Source organism: Mytilus californianus, unplaced genomic scaffold (genome assembly GCF_021869535.1).
Source record: "Mytilus californianus isolate M0D057914Y unplaced genomic scaffold, xbMytCali1.0.p SCAF_4, whole genome shotgun sequence".
Classification (NCBI taxonomy): Eukaryota; Metazoa; Mollusca; class Bivalvia; order Mytilida; family Mytilidae; genus Mytilus; species Mytilus californianus.
Genome location: NW_026262690.1, coordinates 77228882 through 77252223, shown reverse-complemented (window position 1 = coordinate 77252223; position 23342 = coordinate 77228882). Strand labels below are relative to the sequence as shown.

Sequence of the window (23342 nt, the reverse complement as noted above, 5' to 3'; positions counted from 1 at the left end):
AAAAAGGTTACTTGAAATTCTGTAGTGTGGTTTGAGAGGAGTTGCGATGACAAGAAATAGGACTGACGGACTGTCGGACGGACAGACGGGTCAAAAACATTATACCCTCCGCAACTCGTTGCGTGGGGTATAATAACTATTAACAACTGTCCTAAGGTAAGGAAGGATGCAGAAATGACAACTTATTTTTCATCCTGCCACATCCTTAATGTTCCAGCCGTAATGCAAAAATTTCTTGTTCAGTAATTGTTGTTTTTCTATTTTATTGCTCAATGGTATTGATTTAAGTCAGATTGATCCCTGTAATCCTCCCAGCTGTAAACATTCAAGCCACACAAAAAGAGTTGGAACCAAACTTTCTAGTAAGATACCTTAAAATTGAAAGACACCTGGTGGCAACCATGGTTAAAATGTACATTCTTACGTTTTTATTTTTGTCGAAACATATAATGTATACTCTAAAATCAAAGATAAGTTTATTCTTTTTAAAATGGTGATTAAATTAAATATTTTAAGCACAATACATTTTGAGAGGATATTTCATGATTTGTATAAAGTAAATTTTCAAAAATGACTCCATTCCATTTTCTGATATATCAAGGAAACAGCTGGCTGTAAAATACCATTAATTTCCTAAATGAAAGCACCATAAGACCCAATGGTCCAAATCCAACATTGATTACTTGACAGAGAAGTAGTGCTTCAGTGACTTCATTCCTTTGGGTGGAGTCTGAAATAAAGCATTAAATAATCATTATTCATTTTGTTTAATTTTCTTTTTGTAAGTAACACTGATCCTGTGAACTAACTCAAGCAGCACTTAATGCAGTTCTGTGAAGTATCAAGCAAAGTTCTTTATAGGGCAACAGTTTTAATGCTGCTTGCAATGTTAATTATAGTACTGCCAAAAATCTTAGTTTTCTTTTTAGTATGATAGTATATTCACAAAATACAAGTATCAGTTGAAATTCAAGTCTCTTTTAACAGACATTCTTACAGTAAAACAAGGTAAAAGTTTACAGGAAGACTGATTTGGGAGTCAAATAGTCTGCTTTTACCTGTTGTTTTACTCCTTTTTACCAGTTGCTTGGTAGAGAAGCAGCAAAAATCAATTTTAAAGTATTTAATTGACCAGACTGATCACACTCAATGATAAAGCAATCACTCTAGCACAAGATCACTGAGGTGGTTGTTAATTATTTTGGAGAAGCTCTGTAAGATTTGAACATTTCTAAGTCTGGTAAGTGGTTGTTTTACTAAATGGTTAGTCTTCATGGTTTGTTTAAAAGAGTTGAGTATCTAAAATTTTGAATTTGTTGAACTAACTCCTACCAAATCAATTGAAAAACAAACTTTTCGTTGACTTTTCAAATTTGTACTTTAAGCAAGCCATTTCTTAAAGTGGATTAATTGGCACCGATCAATAAATATCACAATTTTAGTGTTCATGCCTATGTAGGAATTTTAAATATAAACTTAACACTATACCTCTCTCAACTTTTCAGTGGTGTAATCGTCTTCTTCCTGAGAATTATTTCCTCTAACCCGACAAGGTGAACTTATTTCCCCTCTCAATGTCATGTCTTCCTTTAATTTACTTTTCTTGTTTATTTTAGGGGAATTTGAATTTTTGAAAGCACTTATGTCCTGAGCAATACTTTTAGTTTTACGCAATCTGGGAGAACCTAACTCTTTTCTATTGTTTGCAGATTCTGATTCCTTCTCTAAACGTTTTTTTGTTAACCAGTCTATTTTTTTCGGACTGTTTTCTTTATCACACTTTTTGAAATTGACATTAATATCCCTGACTGTTCCCTCTTCAACCAGATTTGGAAGATTGACTGTTGGTGAAGAGTTAAATAGTTTTGTTTTAACATGTGAAGGTACTGACTGAGGCGTAGCAGCAAGCGATAATTTTGATGGAGAATTGTCAGTTGTTGATTTTTCCAGTAAAACAGAACATCTCTTTCTAGGGCTTCCAATAGGAGATGCCATTTTACTTGTTTGTAACCATTTTTGTGGATTATCATCACATTTCCACGGACTTCTCATTACATTAGCAGACGTTGAGGGTTTATTGGGACTAGACAAAATAAAGTCTTGATCTCCAATATTTGGTCTTTTCCTTGGATTGTCATCCTCTTCATCATCACAAACCAATTTTCTTTTGCAGCTGACTCGTGTCTTAGATTCGTCATTACACGTTACCAACACAGACTTCGATGTACTTTGTGAAATATTGCGATCACATGAATTATCTATGCTTTTACTACCTTCCTTTACATCAGATTTGTTATCTAGCTTGGTAGTCTTATCACAGGTTGCTTTTTGCGCACTCTTGCTCAGGAAATGAAGTATTGATGGAGATACAGTCTTAGGGGTACATGGTATTTTATTTGGTGTTACTTCCACTTGTTGACTTGCAGATATACCTAAAAGAGACAAAAAAAGAAGTAAGTTAATCAGAAATTTCTCAGTTACACCTTCTGTTCCCTTTGATTATTTCATAACCAGTTTTATGCACAAATAAATTCATTTCCCCTGATTCCATTTGATAAATTCAGAACAGAAGTTCCTTTATATTCTAAGTTTTGAAGCTTTCCAGAAACAAGAATAATGTAAAGTAAATTTATTGTCAACAATGGACTTATAACTGTACAGGAATACAAAACAGTGATGGCATAAACATAATCCTTATATAAGATATCCGAAGAAATTACACAATTGCATAAAATCAATAATTAACAGTCAAGACTTTACAGATGTAACATTGTTAAAAAAAGTGTCACAAAATTTCTCCCTAAAATCCTTTCTGAAAGCACAATTACCTTTATCAATGAAATCATTTTATCAGATTTGTTGTTAAGATTTTCTACCAGATTAAGATTACCTATTTCTCTGTGAGTTCTTTCAGAATATCCAGTAACTTCTCTTGGTAACCTTGGTTCCAATCGTCTGTTCAGTCTCCATATCCTCATTGTATTGTCGTCGGATAAAGTTGCAAGCTGTAACAGCAAGATCATTGTTTACTGAATGTTGACTTTAGAAAAATAAAATGAGGCTGAAAAATTGGAGCAAGCTTTATGCACTGAACATTTATGTATAGGTGGTGAAGGTACAAAAAAATCTACATAAAGCATATTCTTCGATTTTTAAATAAATTTGCAAAACTGATTAGTCTTCTAACTAATCCATCCTTACATTTTTTTCTCTTCAAATTGTTTTTGAATGCAGTGGAAAAGCATTCCACATAAATACATCCTTATTACTTCAATCAGCATACTTTAAAATACACACTTGATAAACTTGATTATTTGTTACAAATTTCAAGTCAAGCCTTTGCACCACATGTATGCTTATGCTAGTAGGAAATCATTGTTGAAGTAGTAATGCTTTTCAGTCTCTAAGTTTGAATTATGGCTAAAAAATCTATCTGTGAACAATTCTAGAGTAAAACAAAATCTTTTTACTACTTTTGCTATTTGTTTCCAAGTATGCATGTATACATTGGTGCAACTAGAAGAGCAGAAACTTCTTACCATTCCGAGCACTGGAGTTCACCTGTTTTTAGCAGCCTTTTTCTTTTGGCCATGATGTTTTCTTCAACTTTTGGTTTTTGATTGCCCTCCTTGGCACTTCTAAACCTTTTTTAAACACAATGAATCACTTGTACTTCTGCCGTTTTGTTAATTTTACCAAAGACTTACCTTAGTGAAATCATTGCAATTCCATGAAACGTCAGTCACTTCAGCATTGTGACCTTTAAGAACGACAGGACTTTCATTAGGTTTAGTAATCTGAAATCATATCAATGTACAACTTAAATCGATTGGTTTGTCATCTCATGTTTAATATTATAATACAGCAACAGATTAATCTTAATTTGAACTATAAAGAACACTTGCTACAACCAAGGATTGACTGTTTTTGGCTTAACGTTCAATGATAAAATATTTGTTATGTGTAAATAATGAGAAAAAAATCAATGAATCATTTGGGTAGGTTCTGCTGATGACGGATGAATGAAAAAGCTAACAATAGCTGTTTGACTATCTATTTTCTGTTAGTACCTTCCAAATATAGGCCATTTCATTACTGGATCCACTAAGTAAGTACTGGTCATCTGGACTTATTGCTGCTTTTACATAAAATGACTTGTTCTGGTGTCCTTTAAAGTGTGCCACTGAAAAAAATAAATCAAATATAAATTCAATTCTACAAGAAGTTATATTATACTGATTAGTCAAACTACAAGTAGAACACAAATGCCAGTGTATAAGTAGAGTTACCATATTTGACCTAAAAATCAATATGGTTCTATTTCACATTGCGTTATCAATCAAAGATAGGGAAAGATGTCATTTATGGCTCATCCCATGAGGCATTAATAAACCAGGATCAGTAAAAGTTAAGACACATTGTTAAAAGATAACAATCAGTGAATAACTGCTGTGACCTTGACCTTTGACCCCATACTCAATAGGGTTATTCCTCTTTCAATTGCATCATGGAGCCAAGGTTGGTTAAGATGAAGATTCTGTCTAGAAATCGAAATGTTGATGTTTAAACGAAATTCATTTGTCTCAAGCTCAGCTAAACATTTGAATTTACAGCAATAACTTTATAGACAGGTCTTATTTTTTAAAACTGTTCCAATATCATTTAAGGGGAGCTGAGACAGTTAACATTGTTTTGATCTTTTCAAGATTTTAATATATTCTATCATGTCTATTGACTCAATCTAGAAATAAGTTTATACCTGGTTTAGGATCTAGAGAGAGTAGATTATACTGGTATATGATATCATCTGTACAGCTTGCAAATAACTGGGTACAACTGGAATCTAATACCAGACTGGAGTATCCTATGGTAGACAAAATTAAATATTTAACAGCTTATAAAAAATAGGTACCACTGAATGTACCTCAAAGGAAGGTGCCTAAAATGGTAAATGATATAGGGTGTACAACAAATACAATTATGTTAATCATTAATTTCATACCTATATTTGACTTGAACTAATAGCAGTTTTCATTCAGAAAAAAATAAAATTCAAAGCATTTCTATATTCAGCAATTTGACCTACACCAATCATACTTAAATGACAAACCTACCATGCGATCGTTTATTTACTCCACTGTAATTAAATGTGTGCTTAGCCATTGGATCAGGTATACTGGAACTGTAATTTTTTCTTAAATCCCACATTTTAACACATCTGCAAAGAGTTATAAAATATATTATTTATCCAGGCTACTGAAAAACACCAAAATATCTAAATAAGCACTGTCTGCTGATCTTACACTGATATAAAAGACACTTGTGTCAGCAGATAAAAGTCGGGAACAATCCAAACATGGGGACTTCCTTGTTATAAATATACAGGTGCATCCCAAAGACTGGACTATTCTAATTTAACTTCTTTTATGTTTGTCATCAATTCTGTTTCAAGTTTTCACCCTTTACCATGTTTACTCTACATTTGAACCAAAATACAGAAGTTTGTATTCATCCTTATCAGTTAATAAATTGTATTTTATACTAACCCATCAACAGCTCCTGCAGATAGTAAGGTCATGTCTGTTTGGTACACTACTATAGTCACACTTTGTTGGCTATCCTACAATAAAATATTTTACTATTTAACACCATTTCTATAACAGATTATGATTACTGCACAAGATTTATAAATTTCAAATAAGTATCTTTGAAATAAAGAAATAAAAAGTGATATTTTAAATATAATAATATTTACTAAAATGTGTTTTTCTACCTCTGAAAGAAATATCATCATGACAAAAAAACTTAAGTGTTATATGCAGTCACTGAACCATGAAAATGAAGTCAACAACAACTTATATATATGCCATACTGAAACTTCACAAGCATCTGTATACAAGATATGAAGTATCCAGGTTTTTTTTTGTCCACAACAAATAATTAAAGCTGTCATATCCATATTTCTTGCATTCTGCAACTTTCTTCACAAGTGAGACAATAACAAAATGAATATTAACATGAAAAGTCTATGTACTTTTTGTGTTAAGTTTTCTTAATCAGATAGGAGGCTGAACATACACCAGTACACAAATATTTATACATACTCTTGATGGACCAAGTTTTGATTTCTTCTTGGCTTTCAGTATATGTGGAATGGAATGTGCATTTTTGATGACTTGTACAGGGGAGGTATATAATCCTGAAATATAATATACTGTTATTACAAATAGTGTGAATAGTGCAAAAAAGATTTTGTTGTTTATATGTATTAAATATTTTACAATGAAAACTGTCAAAACTGAGCATCTTCAAGCCATAGGATTTTGTTATCAAAGATACATGCAAGACAGTTTATATAAATTTACTGAAGAATATGCATGGCATACCCTGATTCAAGAATTCAGTTTGTACAGTGCAAACTAAAGGCATTGCACTGTTCAAATGTCTTCACTCTTAATTCAATAGTATATATATATATATCATTCCTCCCTGTTCTTTTTATTGTAACACTAGTCATGTAGGTTAGTTAAAGTGTTCATAAGGTACAAGTTTGTCCTTAAGATGATTTTACCAAGAATGTTCAAATTAAATCAGTTATTTCATGCTGAAAACTATAGCTCATCATCTTTACAATACTGTCAAAGTTCTTTTATTTGTAGGGTACACATTTTCATGGAGTTGTGTTTAATAAAAACATAAAATTTGAATAAATCATGTATTTAAAAGCCACTGGCCAATACTTTTTCAACAAACCATTAAAATTGGAATAATAACTTCAAATTATCAGGTCTAACTAATTAGATTCCTGTAATTTTACATTACATGATGATGAAAGTGAAATACTGATCACATGCAGAAATGGTTATCATAATATTTCTTTATGCTACATAAATAGAAATTAAACTAGCTAAATGACATGAACTGTATATAGATGTTTTGTGTTGTTTTTTTTACGAGACTAAAATGAGAATAAACTTGCTTTTTTCAGGGGAGGTTCCAGCCTACTTGTCATCATTTTTTTTACTAGATTAAAGGAACCTAGGATCTCACCTATTTTAACAATTAAAGGACCTATAATCTGCCAATATTTTATACAAATAACAAGTTACCTTTCTTGTTACATCTAATATCCCATATCATCACATGTCCATCTCTAGATCCTGTAGCAAACACAGCTGTAATATAAAATCAACAACATAAAATTACACTTGTTAGATAAACGAATAGATGAGAATAACCCTTATTGAATATTTGGATCATGTTCTGAAAAGGATCACACCTTATAAACTGATATTTCAAAGGTCAAAATAAATGGACATTCTGATATCAAGAAATGAATCATTACTTTTTGTGCAAGAACACATTTCATTTATGATGTGATTCAATAATAAAACAATCCAATTTAGATTGGTGTCAATATGGCAATAAAACTGTCTCTACTTGGAGATAACCAATATGAACAGATAGCACTAATATTGCCATTCCTCATCTAGAAAAGTCCTAATTTCATAAATGATGAAGACATCTTCTAGAATCAATGTACCAGTATTCCTAAACTAGAGGCTCTCAAGAGCCCGTGTCGCTCACCTGTATTTACTGATGCTTTGGAAATCATGTAAAATAAGGTTAAAATCATAATTAATAGTATAAGATATTAGATATTATAATGATATCTAAGATAATAACAAAAAACTGCAAAATTTTTGTAAATTTACTAACTCAGGGGCAGCAACCCAACAACGGGTTGTCCGATTCGTCTGAAAATTTCAGGTCAGATAAATCTAAATCTGATGAACATTTTTGCAACCTGTCAGATTTGCTCTAAATGCTTTAGTTTCAGAGATATAAACCAAAAACTGCATTTTACCCCTATCTTCTATTTTTAACCATGTCGGCCATGATGGTTGGAAGACGGGTCATCGGACAAATTTTTTAAACTAGTTACCCTAATAATGATTATGGCCAAGTATGGTTAAATTTGTCTCAGTAGTTTCAGAGAAGAAGATTTTTGTAAAAGATTACAAAAATTTACAAAAAATTGTTAAAAATTGACTATTAAGGGCAATAACTCCTAAAGGGGTCGACTGACAATTTTGGTCATGACAACTTATTTGTAGATCTTACTTTGCTGAACATTATTGCTGTTTACAGTTTATCTCTATCTATAATAATATTCAAGATAATAACCAAAAACTGCAAAATTTCTTTAAATTTACCAATTCAGGGGCAGCAACCCAACAACAGGTTGTCAGATTTGTCTGAAAATTTCAGGGCAGATAGATCTTGACCTGATAATCAGTTTTACCCCGGTCAGATTTACTCTAAATGCTTTGGTTTCAGAGATATAAGCCAAAATCTACATTTTACCCCTATGTTCTATTTTTAGCCATGGCGGCCATCTTGGTTGGTTGGCGGGGTCATCAGACACATTTTTTAAACAAGATACCCTAATGATGATTGTGGCCAAGTTTGGTTAAATTTGGCCCAGCGGTTTCAGAGGAGAAGATTTTTGTAAAAAGCTAACGATGACGGACGACGGACGCCAAGTGATGAGAAAAGCTCACTTGGCCCTTTGGGCCAGGTGAGCTAAAAATGGTGTCAATTGGTTGCCCAAATATGTTTCTTTATTTTTGCCATTATAAATGTATTACTAACCTGGATCATTAGTCTTGAAATTAACAGATCTAACACTGCTTGTATGACCTTGGAAACTGTTGACTTTCTTAGCAGTGGGAACATCCCATAATACAACAGTCTGGTCCCCTGCTGCTGATAAAAGTTTGTTGTCTCCACCCATCCATGCCAAGTCAAATATAGCATTACTATGAGCTCTCCAATCTGAAGTGTTCATTTGTTTTATAACATTTTGACATCAGAACATTGCAATGGAATCACTCATCATTACTTTTGAATTGTTGTTCAATGTTCTTGAAATTATTGAAATTGTTTTGTCCTACTACGAACCAAATATCTATAACAGGGTAATAACATTCAAGGAACCAATTTTTACTGCACCAGATGTGCATTTCAACAAAATATTTGGAAAACCAATACTTATACAAACTTTGAAGAGCTGAACAAACCAAAGAGGATCTAAAGTATAGCCAGATCTGAACAAGGAATCAGAGCTTTGAATGAGGGAGATATATTCCTGATGCTGAAATGATTTTCAACATTTCATAGCAGCAAATTTCAAACAAGTTACTGACGACATTTCTTTTGTAATTGTATTTGTAGTTGAAATAAATTTGTTCTATAAAGCAATTCAAATATAAACAGATCTTTTGACTGATACTGATGATGAGGAAAATTGTAAATAAATCTATGCAAATGCATACTTCATAAGGTAAGATTTTTTATACTTGCATTGTCTTGTACATGTATCTAGAAACCAACCTTTTACAATAGCTTCCTGTCCATATTTGTTTGTATTATAGATGACCACATAACCATTCTCATCAACTAGACCAAGGATGTGCGAAGAAGACTTTTCTGTAAGATGTAAAAGGCTGAATAATTCAATAATGTCCTATACACATGATACACAAAACATATTATTAAATGTGTACAAAATTAATAACATACTTCCTTTTTTTCACAATAACTTACAAATGAACATATATACTAAAGGTCACCTCCAAAGTTAACCCATACAAAAGTCATGCTGTTTAACAATTTACTTCATAAAAGGATTTGGAGATGTTTACATTTCACAATAAAATACTGATGTAAAAAAATTCATTGTTCTTTTTGTTCAATAAAAAAATCACAGAAATTGTATGAATAATATTCTCATGTAAGATACAGTCAAACCTGCCTTAAGGGTCATCTGCCTCTAACAGGCACTTTCAGACCCTCCCAAATGTTTTCTCTAGAAAATTTAATACTTTTCAGCAGGCACCTGTCTAACGCAGTCGCAGTCACCTAATTTTCACATGAAATCATCATTTCAACTTTTAACGGCCATTCTAATGTGTTTAGCTACCAAAATAATCATGACAAAAAACATATGTGTTCAGTATCAAAAGAGAAATGAAAGCCAGAACTCATTTGCAACCAAGATAGCACAATACTGGAGGTGAATACGTGAATTCCTCATGTTCCACTCCTTTCAGTTTCCATTGAAAACCGTACTGACTTATTTCTCCATGAATAACATAATTTGATGTTTTCTTCATATTTACAGCACAGGAATCTGCATATTTTTCATTCACGGCTCGCAAGGACAATAACTGGGCTAATTGAAAACACTTAAACAATTTACTCCAATCCCGACTATGTGAGATGTCAGAACCGAAATTATTCGGAACCTCTTTTAAAAGGTCACCTCTGTTGAGCGGTCACTTTTGATACTTCCCAAGAGTGACTGCTTAATACAGGTTTGACTGTTTGTGTTTATCTAGTGAGCAAACTCTCATTTATTATCTCAATACAGATAGACACCCATATAGCTGATTGGGTCTTACCTTTAGAAAATTCACACGCCAATGGTGGTACAGATGACTGAAAAAGAAAACACAATAACTGAATACAAAAAATTGTTGTCCCAGAAAAAATACAGTAAACATAGTTATTCAGTGAACAATTACCCTCACAAAAGGTTTCTTTCTGGTTGAATTTATCTGTGTATCCAAAGAATTATATACATCACATCACAAATTTTGACACAAAACAGACAATGAACTCTTCTTTCCTGTACGACACATGGTACTGGTAATTCCTACATGCCTGAAAACTTTGCTTTGGCATAAATATGAGAACAACAAGAATTCTTGAGAGTATTGCATGGCAATACATAGCCCACTACCGGTTAAAAATTCATTGTATTGGAACAAAATGCCAATTGATCTATAACTTGTCATGGTGTAAACTATTTAACAAATATCAAGTCAATATTTTCAAGCATGACGAAAAAAAGTGTTGAAAAATTGATTATTTAAGTGAATTTTCCAAGTCCAAGGACCATAACTTTGCACAAAATCATCAGACCGGAACAAAATTCGAACTTGATCTGTAACTGGTCATGATAAAACTATATACCAATTATCAAATAAATAACTTCAAGCATGATGAAAAAAAGTGTTTAAAAAATTGATTATTTAAGTGAACTTTCTAAGTCTAAGGACCATAACTCTGCACAAAACCATCAGACTGGAACAAAATTTTAACTTGATCTGTAACTTGTCATGATAAAACAATACACCAAATATCAAATCAATATCTTCAAGACCGAAGAAACTAGAGGCTCTTAAGACCTCTTTTGGGCCTGGTTAGCTAAAAAAGTGAGGAAAACTGATTTGCTGGACCATGGTCAGATAGACAGACAGACAGACAGATGGACTTTACAAACCTAAGGTCCCCTTCAACTCTGTTGGTAGGGGACTAAAAAGCAATGTAACTAGAGGCTGTAAAGAGACTGTGTCGCTCACCTTGGTCTATATGCATATTCAACAAAGGACACTCTCCAACATTGTAGACGAGAATAGAATTAATGACAAAAATCGTTTTATCTTATATTGCTGATCATTTTGTCTGTTTAGTTTCTCTCTATCTTATTTAGTTTTTGCTAATTTTTTCCTAATTTAAGGGCAATCACTCCTATAAAGAGTGACAGTCTACTAACTATAAGGGCTTAAGTTTCTACCTATCTATTATAATTTTTATCATATAAGGCATAACACAAAAAAAATGGTAAAAATCATCATTAAAGGGCTATCACTACAATAAGGAGTAGTCAGACGATTTCCGCCATTTGTCATAATTGTGGATCTTGTCTTGCTGAACATTTTTGTTTATTTAAGTTTCTTTCTATATATTATAATTTTTAAAGATATAAGGCAAAAACGGAAAAAAATTGTATAAATCGTCATCAAAGGGCAATAACTCTAATAAGGAGTCAACTGACGATTTCAACCATTAGACTTGCTTGTAGAATTTGTCTTTCTGATCATTTTTGCATTTTAAAGTTTCTCTCTATCTATTATAGTTTTCAAGATAATAGGCAAAAATGAAAAAAAAAAGGTTATTTAAGGGCAATAACTCTGATAGAGAATCGTCTGACAGTTTTGACATATATGCACAATTGGTAGAGCTCAGCATTTTGAACATTTATACCTTGTCAGATTTTCTCTATTTAAAACGGTTTTCAGAAAAATAGACAAAACTTGCATTTTACCCATATATTCTTTTTTTAGCCATGTCAGCCATCTTGGTAGGCAGGTGGGGTCATCGAACACATTTTTTAAACTAGATGCCCCCCCATGATGATTGTGACCAATTTTGGTTAAATTTGGCCAAGTAGTTTCTGAGGAGAATTTTGTAAAATTTGACAGTAGACGTCGACGGACACCAAAGTGATGAGTAAAGTTCACATGGCCCTTTGGGCCAGGTGAGCTAAAAAAGAAGGTTAATATTTCCTTCTTCTAAAATATCTGAAAAACTTCCTTGTCATGTGATGAAACTATAGATTTTTTAAATATTCCTAGTGGTTTAATTCAAGGACTACTTTTGGTTCCCAAATTAATAACTTTAAAGCTACTTACCCCTTCCTCTTCACCTTCTATGCCATACTCATCATAAATAGACGATTCATACTGCTCCAACAGTTGTGAAAATAATTGTGGAGAGTAGCCTGCAGGTAAAAATATTATCAATACATGTTACAGAAGAAAAGACAACAATATGACTTCCCAAATTTGTCAGAACTTTTCTGCCATACTGCAGTATAACATTTCATATTTGTACAAATGTGTGCTTTTCATCCAACTGATAAAATTTTACAAAATGTAAAACTTTCTGCCAATATTACTCAAACTATTTCAGATTGTCACTTGGTATTCTGATCATCAAAGTTTGACAATACATTTTACACTGCACTATGCTTGTGTTTACTATTCTGTGTTGCCATTTCTTCACTTTTTATTTGTTAGTTTGAGAAAAGATGTGTACAACAAAGAATTGCAGCTAAAATTTTGCTCATTAATAAAAATTGATCTATGAAACATGTGAAACCTATAGATTCAAAATTTTCATTTGGCTATTCTTTTAAGGTCCCTTTTGGTAATATATCTCCTCAAGTATTCATTTATACATCACTGATTCAAATTTTTGGGTTTGAGCATTCCTGATGAAGGTAAATCCAGGAAAGTGCTTTAGATGCACCAAATTCATAGTGTAATTTTCATTTTCTACAATGTAGCATTGGGTCTAAACCTCTACTAGAAGATTTCTAGTCACCAAGGGTATTATCAGAATTCTGTGCTTTTGTACTGTCTTGATTTATCATTCTCTGTTGATATATATAGATTTAGAAATTATTAAGAAAGCTTTTAAATCGCTCTGGCAAAGTTGACCTTAGGTTATTTGAATATTATTTTTGTGTCCCTTTTGTTTATATACATGTAGCTTCTCCTAGTAATCAAGAATTTTCACATCAATCACTTGGGTTTGAGTTTTCTTGATGAACATTAAGCCAGAAAAGTGCTTTGGATGCACAAAATTTACTAGTGTTATTTTCATTTATTTCAATGCTTGTAAAACAGACACATACCACAAGAAAAAAAACCTTGCATAGAAAAAATATCTGTATAGGTCCAGAAGCAGGCAAATACATATAACAAATATAATTCTTCACAAAACCATATGTAACAAATCATATATCTTATATACTAAATGTATAACAAGATAAATTCCACTGTGTAGACCATAACCATGATAACTCTGACAACACACATATTGATACACATAACTACATTGTAATATATTTCTTAGTATTTCATAAGCTTTTTGTTTAAAGTACACCACTTCTTTTGTAATTTTTGAACACACATTTTGCCTCATACTGTAAAGAAACAACAGAATGTATCATGTTTGTGTTGTAATGTTACATTTTATTTAACAGATATATATGTCAGAGGTGTTTGTTCATGTTAGATTAAAATACTCAAACTTTTGTTTTAAACAGAGTACTCTCAAAATCATAATTTATTTTGTATATCAATTTTCTCTCTCTCATTTGATTCAAAACCTTAGTAACAATGTCATTTTTCCCTGTGAATATCTCATTTTATTATTTCTATTAATCTGAGGACAACCCATGCCAATCTGCCCCTGGACAATAGAAGTAGAAGACTGTCTTGCAATTGAAATTTTATCAAGAGCTATTTGAAAGAAAAGTATTGCAATTAATATGTTGTGCTTCCCTAGAGGGTTTATAAAATTGAGAATGGAAATGGGGAATGTGTCAAAGAGACAACAACCCGACCACAGAAGAGACAACAGCAGAAGGCCACCAACAGGTCTTCAATGCAGCGAGAAATTCCCGCACCCGGAGGCGTCCTTCAGCTGGCCCCTAAACAAATATATATACTAGTTCAGTGATAATGAACGCCATACTAAACTCCAAATTGTACACAAGAAACTAAAATTAAAAATAATACAAGACTAACAAAGGCTAGAGGCTCCTGACTTGGGACAGGCGCAAAAATGCGGCGGGGTTAAACATGTTTATGAGATCTCAACCCTCCCCCTATACCTCTAGCCAATGTAGAAAAGTAAACGCATAACAATACGCACATTAAAATTCAGTTCAAGAGAAGTCCGAGTCTGATGTCGGAAGATGTAACCAAAGAAAATAAACAAAATGACAATAATACATAAATAACAACAGACTACTAGCAGTTAACTGACATGCCAGCTCCAGACTTCAATTAAACTGATTGAAAGATTATGTCTTCATCATATGAATATCAGGCACAATCCTTCCCGTTAGGGGTTTAGTATCATACCATCATAACATATATGAGAAGAACATAACCCGTGTCATGCCAACAACTGGTTATGTTTATGCTTAGTAAGGCCACCAAGACATAACAATGGTTTACATGTATGCTGTAACAATTATTTATAAAATTTATTGATTTTGTCTTGGCAAATCCTGTACACTGTATGTAAATCAGTTTTTAGCAACATATCATATTCACACGATTCATGATATTTGTTAGTTTTTTCATGATAACTTTGCCAATAATAAAAAAATAAACATAAGCCAAATGCGATTTAGAGCTTAAAATATATCATGTAAATAAAGGCAACAGTAGTATACCGCTGTTCGAAACTCATAAATCGATAGAGATAAAAACAAATCCGGGTTACAAACTAAAACTGAGGGAAACGCATCAAATATAAGAGGAGAACAACGACACAACAAAAACACAACATTAAAATGTAACACACACAGAAACGAACTATAATGTAACAATGGCCATTTTCCTGACTTGGTACAGGACATTTTAAGAAAAAAATGGTGGGTTGAACCTGGTTTTGTGGCATGCCAAACCTCCCGCTTTCATGGCAATGTTAAATATAACATTAAAATGACAACATTACATGACATGACTACAATACAAATAAATGGGAGAACATATAGGACAAAGAAACACACGAATAATAGCTAACAAAAGGTACTAGGTTTAAAATTTATTACGCCAGACGTGCGTCTCACCCACACAAGACTAACCAGTCACGCTCAGATGAAAAAAGTTTGAAAGCCAAAACAAGTACAAAGCTGAAGAGCACCGAGGACCAAAACTTCCAAAAAGTTGCGCCTAACACGGCCAGGATTTTCTGCCTGGGACAAAAACATCCTTATTATTTAGAATAATTTATACTTTTGCAAACAGTAAATTTTATAAAATGACTATATAATGGATATACATGATAAAACCGAAGTGGGGACTAACTACAGAATAAAAACGGATACATTACATAAAACAACTTAATCCAACACATAAAAATACACTGCCGAGTTAGCCAAAGCCTCAACGCACAAAGTGACATCACATTTGAAATTCTAAAAAAACACACAAAGTGACGTCACATTTCATTTTGAATTTGTAAAAATATTTACCAAAAATAAGATAGAATTAGGATTGATACAAGATTAGATTTGTAATACTGACATTACATTTATTAATAACAATGAAAATTACAATACTATTATCAAATTGTGGTAGTATTTAGATAATTAATTGTATTATCTAGCTATGTCGGTGTTTCTTCTGAATCAAACTGTAAACCAATTATATTGTATAAATATCGTCGAACCAAACTAAAATCTAATAAATGGAGGGGGTTATTAATTATCTTTACCATAACACACGAATATAACAGAAAAGACGTTAAGACATTTGACAAAATCCAACGAGAATAACAAATATAACATCAAAATAAAATACATGAATTCTGAAAGATACAGTATTTTAGCATCTTTAGAAAAAAACAAAAAAAAACAAAAAAAAATAACGTGTTGCCAGCTAGGTGACTTTTCCGTTTTATTGGTTTCTTTTGGGTGTTGTGTCTCATTGATGTACAAGGTATACCCTACATAATCAGTGATTATGTACATTTAAACGAATAACTGGATATCTGATTTCTTGTCAATTTATGAATAATTTATTGGCAAATAATGACATTTTGTTGACCTTATAATATCACTCTGTAATTCCAGTTTATCCAAACAGTACATAACACATTGTTTTTTAACATGAGAGTATTGGTATGTTCTATGTAAAATGTCAATCACATGCATATAATGACATCCCTTATCTATGTATTTTTCTTTACTACATTCTTCCTTTAAAATATGAAGTATTGTTTTCTCTAAATCACAATCTTTACGCAATACTTCAAACACTTTATCGTTTTCAATCCTTCTGCAAAGAAAGCCGTCGTCTTCTAAAGAAATCAAAACTTCCTCAATACATTTGTGTAGCATTTCTGAATTGAGTCTATTCCTTATTGCCTCCAAACTTTCTAATTTTAATGCCACATGTGCAGTAACCTCTACAATATCTGATGATTGTAAATGTCCATATAGTGTGGTTTTTACCTCCTTCATATCATTTGTATTTAAATCATTCTCATCAGCTTTACTCATTAACTTTTTTGCAACTTTCCACGGTAGTTCAAATGGTTTATCATATTTCATTTGGTACAATTTAGGCAATTCCATCATCCGAAAGACTTCTAACATTGGATCACTTACAAGTTGATGATTTGCTGCTACAATCTGTCTTTTCTCTCGAAATATACTTATTTTCCCACGAACATGAATAACACAGCCCAAAGTATAGCCACTGAATTCTTCAGTTTTATCTAAAGATTTGAACTTCCTTTGTAATTCAACAGGAAGCTTGCACATATCGTTTCTAACATTTTCATAGTGTTTGTCCGAGTATGAAAATTTCCAGCAACTGCAAGAAACTACACCTGTGCCATCATCCACTTCATACATAAAACATTTAGAATTCTGATCTACTTTTACGATTACACCTACTACATCTACTTTGTATACTGGATGATTTTTGTACATGTATGCGCCAGGGAACATTGGATATTCACTCATGGATAAAATATCAGAAACAAACATTTTATTGTATGTCTGGAAATAGAAATCCAATCCCCAGTTCTCTTCTGAGTAAAATTGTAGAGTGCTGCTGTCTTTTGAGCCTGGTGTATCTATTATTGATGCCATTTCAAAAGGTTTATGTTGTTATCTACAACCAGTTCTGAAAATATATATTTGGGTTCACTTCCTAAGGAATCAGTTCCAGCAAAATACTTAAATACCAGGCATACAGGTAACAATTAGCAAACACTGTAATCATGATAATGTTTAAGCTTAATGTTTTATGGCATTACTTTCTGCTATAATAAAGGATTTAAAATTAGCACAGATTACAAATATACATGTCAATATTCTTTATAAAGCACAAAAATGTCAGTATTCACCTCTGAAGCTAACAAAACCTTTAAATAGATTTATTAAGAAGGGATATAGTTACGATACTGTTGTCAGGTCATTAAAGATTGCATATTTTGGCGTTAATATTGATTCACTTATAGGGTCTTTGCATCGGCACTAAACACATTTATTTAAAAACCAGTTGTTGGCATGACACGGATTATGTTCTTCTCATATATGTTATGATGGTATGATACTAAACCCCTAACGGGAAGGATTTTGCCTGATATTCATATGATGAAGACATAATCTTTCAATCAGTTTAATTGAAGTCTGGAGCTGGCATGTCAGTTAACTGCTAGTAGTCTGTTGTTATTTATGTATTATTGTCATTTTGTTTATTTTCTTTGGTTACATCTTCTGACATCAGACTCGGACTTCTCTTGAACTGAATTTTAATGTGCGTATTGTTATGCGTTTACTTTTCTACATTGGCTAGAGGTATAGGGGGGGGTTGAGATCTCATAAACATGTTTAACCCCGCCGCATTTTTGCGCCTGTCCCAAGTCAGGAGCCTCTAGCCTTTGTTAGTCTTGTATTATTTTTAATTTTAGTTTCTTGTGTACAAATTTGGAGTTTAGTATGGCATTCATTATCACTGAACTAGTATATATTTTTGTTTAGGGGCCAGCTGAAGGACGCCTCCAGGTGCGGGAATTTCTCGCTGCATTGAAGACCTGTTGGTGACCTTCTGCTGTTGTCTGTTCTATGGTCGGGTTGTTGTCTCTTTGACACATTCCCCATTTCCATTCTCAATTTTATGTATAATCGTATCATTGTACTCAGCACAAGTGTAATAAATATGAATCACAACTGTTACCAATAAAAATATTGACAGAAAAATTCACTAATCTGTCAGTCTCCATCAACCATGTGATATATATATATACATGATATATATGTAGATTTAAAGAACCTTTAGTAATCAAGCTTATATACCCCGTGTGCCAAATAAAAGGGGGAAGATTTGATAGTATCCAGCAGGCATGGTCTTTTTTCTTGCTTTTAGGTATGATTCATCTCTGTTATGATTTCAACACTCATATTGCATTTTTTGTATTTGCATTTATTTTTTTGGAAACTATCATATAAACATGATAAATAAGAAGATGTGGTATGAGTGCCAATGAGACAACTATCCATCCAAGTCACAATGTGTAAAACGTAAATAATTATAGGTTAAAATACGGCCTTCAACACGGAGCCTTGGCTCACACCTAACAGCAAGCTAAAAAGGGCCCCAAAAAGACTAACTAGTGTAAAACAATTCAAACAGGAAAAAAGGGTCAGGAAACGGTCATATTTGCCAGTCATGTCCTAAACTGAATGCTATTTGTCCTAAACAGCAAATTGGGATTTAGGACTAATTATATTTTTTTACAGAAATAATTTCGGTCATTTCATTGAGATTGGGTTTCTTTAACGCCACAAAAAAGAAATGTGCTTTATTTACTATGTAATACGCATGCGTGAAATTGTCTTCAACAGATTAGACACTTAATCATAAAATGCAATATGATATCATGTTAAATTAAACGAATGCAACTATTGTCTGTATTCAAACACATTTAAAGGTAATAAAATAAAAAATCCCGCATTACTAGTGCTTTACTCATGTTAGTATTGTCGTGAAAATTCCGGTTATAGTTTCATCTTCAAAGGCGAAAAAAGTGTTAGCAATGTCTGTGAAATTTACCATTTTGAGTCATTAAAATCATTTCAATTTTAAACTGTTGCATTCCAATAACTGTTCTTGAACGTTTTTTGAGAAACAGTGAGAAAATTTATGAATTAAATGGGATGAAACAGTCAACACAAGTTCGTTGAATCTAGTGTGAATAATTTCGACAGTTTGAAAAAAGGGGCCCAACTTTTAAATCATCTCAAAATGACCGAAATTGTGTGAAAATTTTTTCGGATCCTTGGTGGTGTCCATGTAAAATACACGTTCAAGCTGTGGTAGTTGGTTAAAATTTTCCTAAATAGAATTAACATGCCTGATAAGGTATCAAGTCATTTCAAGTGGGCAGCCAAAATCAGCCAAAATCAGATAAAATACTCTGGAATCCAAATTCCAAATGGGATAAAATTAAATCACACATGCCAACTTTAATATGAAAATCTCCATTGGAGTTTTAAGACATGACTACATTTTTGAGGTTAACAATGTTGCATGCATTTTTTTTTTATCTCTAATCTGCTAATAGTGTCATATCTCTTCTATTTTACTATGGTATACTGATGAGCTAATTAGCTTTTTTCTTCCTTTTTATTTGCATGGACTTATTCAATTGTGCAGAAAAATATAAGTACGTAGAATACCAGCAAGATCTTTTCTTATGTACCTGTATAATTGACTATTGACCTTTTCCAAATTTTTAAAGTTGGCACATAACAACATTTGTCTGATTCCTTGTAAAAAGACAATAGTTTTAATTATATAATAAGTTGATAATTTTTTAATAACTAACACTTTTATTATGAAAACAATATAAGGATCAGTTACAATTATTGTAATATCCATATAATCTTTGCTTGTTTGAAATAGAATTCCAGGATAATTTTTGTTTCAAAGTGTGACATTTTTCTATGCACGTGCCTAGTTTTTTACACAGGCGAATTCAGCAAAAAGTCAACCACGCTGTTCTAGTTTGACCCCCAGACACCCTGATGAAAACCTATTGCAACTTGACAGTTGACATCATTTTATATTGATGTTTTTATGCAGCTATGTGGTATTGATCCCAACAATGTATAGAGTTTAAAACAGACTATCTCAGAACTTGTGTATACATGTAACTCAATTGATCTGGAGATGAAACCGTGATCAAAGGTAAATCATATTTTTATCTCAAGACAATTTAAAGTACATGAGTGACTATCCAGTGCCTGTGTCAAGAGCAAAATCTACAGATAACTGATAACAGAAAGGAAAGACAGATTTTGATCAGTTGAATAAGGTTGTCTCCTTTGAGAAAAGTGAAAATCAGGCCAATTTCTACATGTAGATTTTCAAAAATCCTGATTTTTGTGCAATATTCTTGGTCATGATTGTGCAAAAATGACATCTAAGAAGTCAAAATCATGTAGTGTAGGCCTACATGGTGAAAATTGGCAGAATCATATTCAGTTCTGGAAATCTACAAATTTGGTAACGTTAACGAATTGGGTAACCGTTACCAAATTTATTAACTGAACCATAAGCGAATTTGTTAACTTCAGTGTTTATTTGGTTTTGGCATTTTCAAATAAAAAACGGCATGCTGGGAAAAAATCTAGCTGGAACTACAGACAAATTTCTAGAATTCTTCCTGGTAAAATTAAAATCTATCTACGGGTTGATAAAAACTGACTGATCAAACATGTGAAATGTTCCAAAATCCATATCATTTTCATATTTATTTATAAATGCCAAAACCAAATAAACACTGAAGTTAACGAATTCATTAATGGTTCAGTTAATTAATTCAGTAATGGTTACCCAATTCGTTAACGTTACCGATCTCAGAGATTTCCAGAACTGTGTTGGCTGTAATATAAAATAAATTCAGAATTACATGTATGACCAAGACTCCAGATTAATGATCATTAGCCATTATTTCCCGGAGGCATTAATATGGTTATTTAGGAGAGCCCTCAAGATTATCACACTATATTGGACAAGTTTAGGCATACCATATGCAACTATTTCAGTCATAGTTACGTTCGATAACTCTGCATGTTACTGGTTTAATAAGAATTATGTCAAATTTACTGGTTACCTGTGTGATTAGAAAATTGAAAAATATAGATATTTCACATCGGTTACCATCCATTCGAGGTTTTCTTTTATTGATATAAAATAATAGCATAAATTAATATCATTATAAGAATCGAACAATACTAATCTACATGTACACAGGTCTTGTCAAAACTTACATCGTGATTAGGTGCCATGATTGTTTTCTTTGATCACGTTGATGACTTAATATCTCCTTAATCTAGCTATGTCCTTGGGTATTATTAAAGTGACAATAACATGTCATACTTAATTGCAATATCAACAGTGAAATCAAATTGAATCATTTGAATGGGTAAAATTAGTGTCGAACATCTTCTACGTTTGAAAATTATTTGGTCACCATTTTTTACGTAGTTTCAAAATTTTTAAAAAAAAAACAGTATGTATCCACTTTAACAAAGAGAAACAATGTTTGATTCTATGCTGCTATAAGGTAAGACAATTACTGAAAACGCATGCATCCAACATTTATTCGATTTTCATCGTAAATATCTAACAAAATATATGTTCACAAGTCGGCCCAAGCTGTCAATGTAAACTGCATGGTTAATGCATATAAATCTTTATTTTGAGTGCGAGAGACTGTTTCTAATAAATATATTAAAGAAAAGGTGAAATAAGAAATTTCTTAAATACAATAAGACACACTTCAATAAAAATTTGAAATATTACTTTTTGATTAATAACTAAATGAATACCGGCATGTCGAGTCGTTATTTACTGTTCCAACAGCGGCCGCCATGTTAAAAATATTGCTAACGAATGCCAAAATGTCAACTTTTCAATCAAATTTTGAAGCAAAAAGTTTGATACCTAAACTGATATGGTTTTCTATTTCATTTATATGAAAATGTTGTTGATCGTTTTAGGGGTTGGGAGGATATTAGTTACAATAAATAAGTTGAGAAAATTGATTATATAATAAGGTCCCATTGCAATTTTATCGAGTTTTAACAAAGAAGTCAACGGAGGCTGGGTGGTTATATATGTCACCACAATTTTCAAACTTATTTTGACGCAAGAACTCATATATCTGAACTAAAACTTAAAACATTTTTAATTGTAAAAATGAATATACTGTAAAACGCGGGGTTGGGAGGTAAAATACACAATGTAACAAAAAAGTTATGACCGTTTAATCTATGTTCCCCGATCATTTTCATTGATAATCAATCAGCCATTAATGATATACAACTGAAGCGTAAAAGTCACGTGATGACCGCTATAGTTGGATATGATGGTGAAAATTGGCAGAATCATGTTGGCTGCAATAAAAAAAAATCAGAATTATCACCAAAACTCCAGGCCCGTTTTGGAAAAAATCTAATTAGCAGTGAAAATATCAGTCTAGTTTCAATGGCATTGTTAAGAAATAGAATAACTTTTCCATTTCTGATTTCATATATTTATAAGTGCATCATCAGACATCATATATAATTTCTTCATTTGATATGGGAATGGGATACTGATAGTCAGTCTCTTTAAGACTTTAGATAAAAATAGGATTTTGAAATCATTTTAGGCCATGGCCTAAGTTTGTAATTTTGTATTTTTCTTGATCGTCTGGTGTCATTAACTTACATTTTATTCCTAATTTTCGACTGTTTTCTAAGAATTTTAACAGCATTTTCTATATATAATTTTCCGATCTCCCGCCAAATATTCCTTGTCAGAAAAATGTTTTCAGGCAAATACTTTAAGATTAAAGCTTCATTATAACCCAGACAATATAATAAAAGAAAAAATAATGACGGATTT

General features: G+C 32.2%; 2 protein-coding genes and 1 long non-coding RNA gene across 3 annotated transcripts in view; all 3 read right to left on the bottom strand.

The window, feature by feature from the left end:
- Positions 1-23342, bottom strand: part of LOC127698778 (uncharacterized) — a 280956-nt gene that overhangs the window by 234053 nt on the left and 23561 nt on the right. The gene's annotated exons all lie outside the window — the stretch shown is intronic.
- LOC127698731 (denticleless protein homolog) lies at positions 460-23296 on the bottom strand. Its single transcript, XM_052202372.1, has 15 exons — positions 23166-23296; positions 12543-12631; positions 10467-10503; positions 9397-9492; positions 8656-8838; positions 7110-7175; positions 6105-6199; positions 5547-5620; positions 5115-5218; positions 4760-4864; positions 4071-4183; positions 3708-3797; positions 2891-3005; positions 1489-2432; positions 460-730 (listed from the first exon to the last, which is right to left on the bottom strand). Exons 1-15 carry the CDS (start codon positions 23209-23211, stop codon positions 680-682), a joined length of 2208 nt encoding a protein of 735 aa, XP_052058332.1. The 5' UTR covers positions 23212-23296; the 3' UTR covers positions 460-679.
- LOC127698749 (CST complex subunit STN1-like) lies at positions 16329-17561 on the bottom strand. The gene has a single exon (XM_052202413.1). It carries the CDS (start codon positions 17531-17533, stop codon positions 16442-16444), a length of 1092 nt encoding a protein of 363 aa, XP_052058373.1. The 5' UTR covers positions 17534-17561; the 3' UTR covers positions 16329-16441.

Excerpts from the sequence above, each read along its gene's own strand:
- LOC127698749 (XM_052202413.1), bottom strand. The coding sequence starts at position 17,533 with ATGGCATCAATAATAGATACACCAGGCTCAAAAGACAGCAGCACTCTA.
- LOC127698731 (XM_052202372.1), bottom strand. The coding sequence starts at position 23,211 with ATGCTGTTAAAATTCTTAGAAAACAGTCGAAAATTAGGAATAAAAT. Across the intron at positions 6,200-7,109 it reads TATTAGATGTAACAAGAAAG|GATTATATACCTCCCCTGTA; the intron begins GTAACTTGTTAT and ends ATTATATTTCAG. Across the intron at positions 3,006-3,707 it reads ATTGCAATGATTTCACTAAG|CTTGCAACTTTATCCGACGA; the intron begins GTAAGTCTTTGG and ends TTGCTGTTACAG.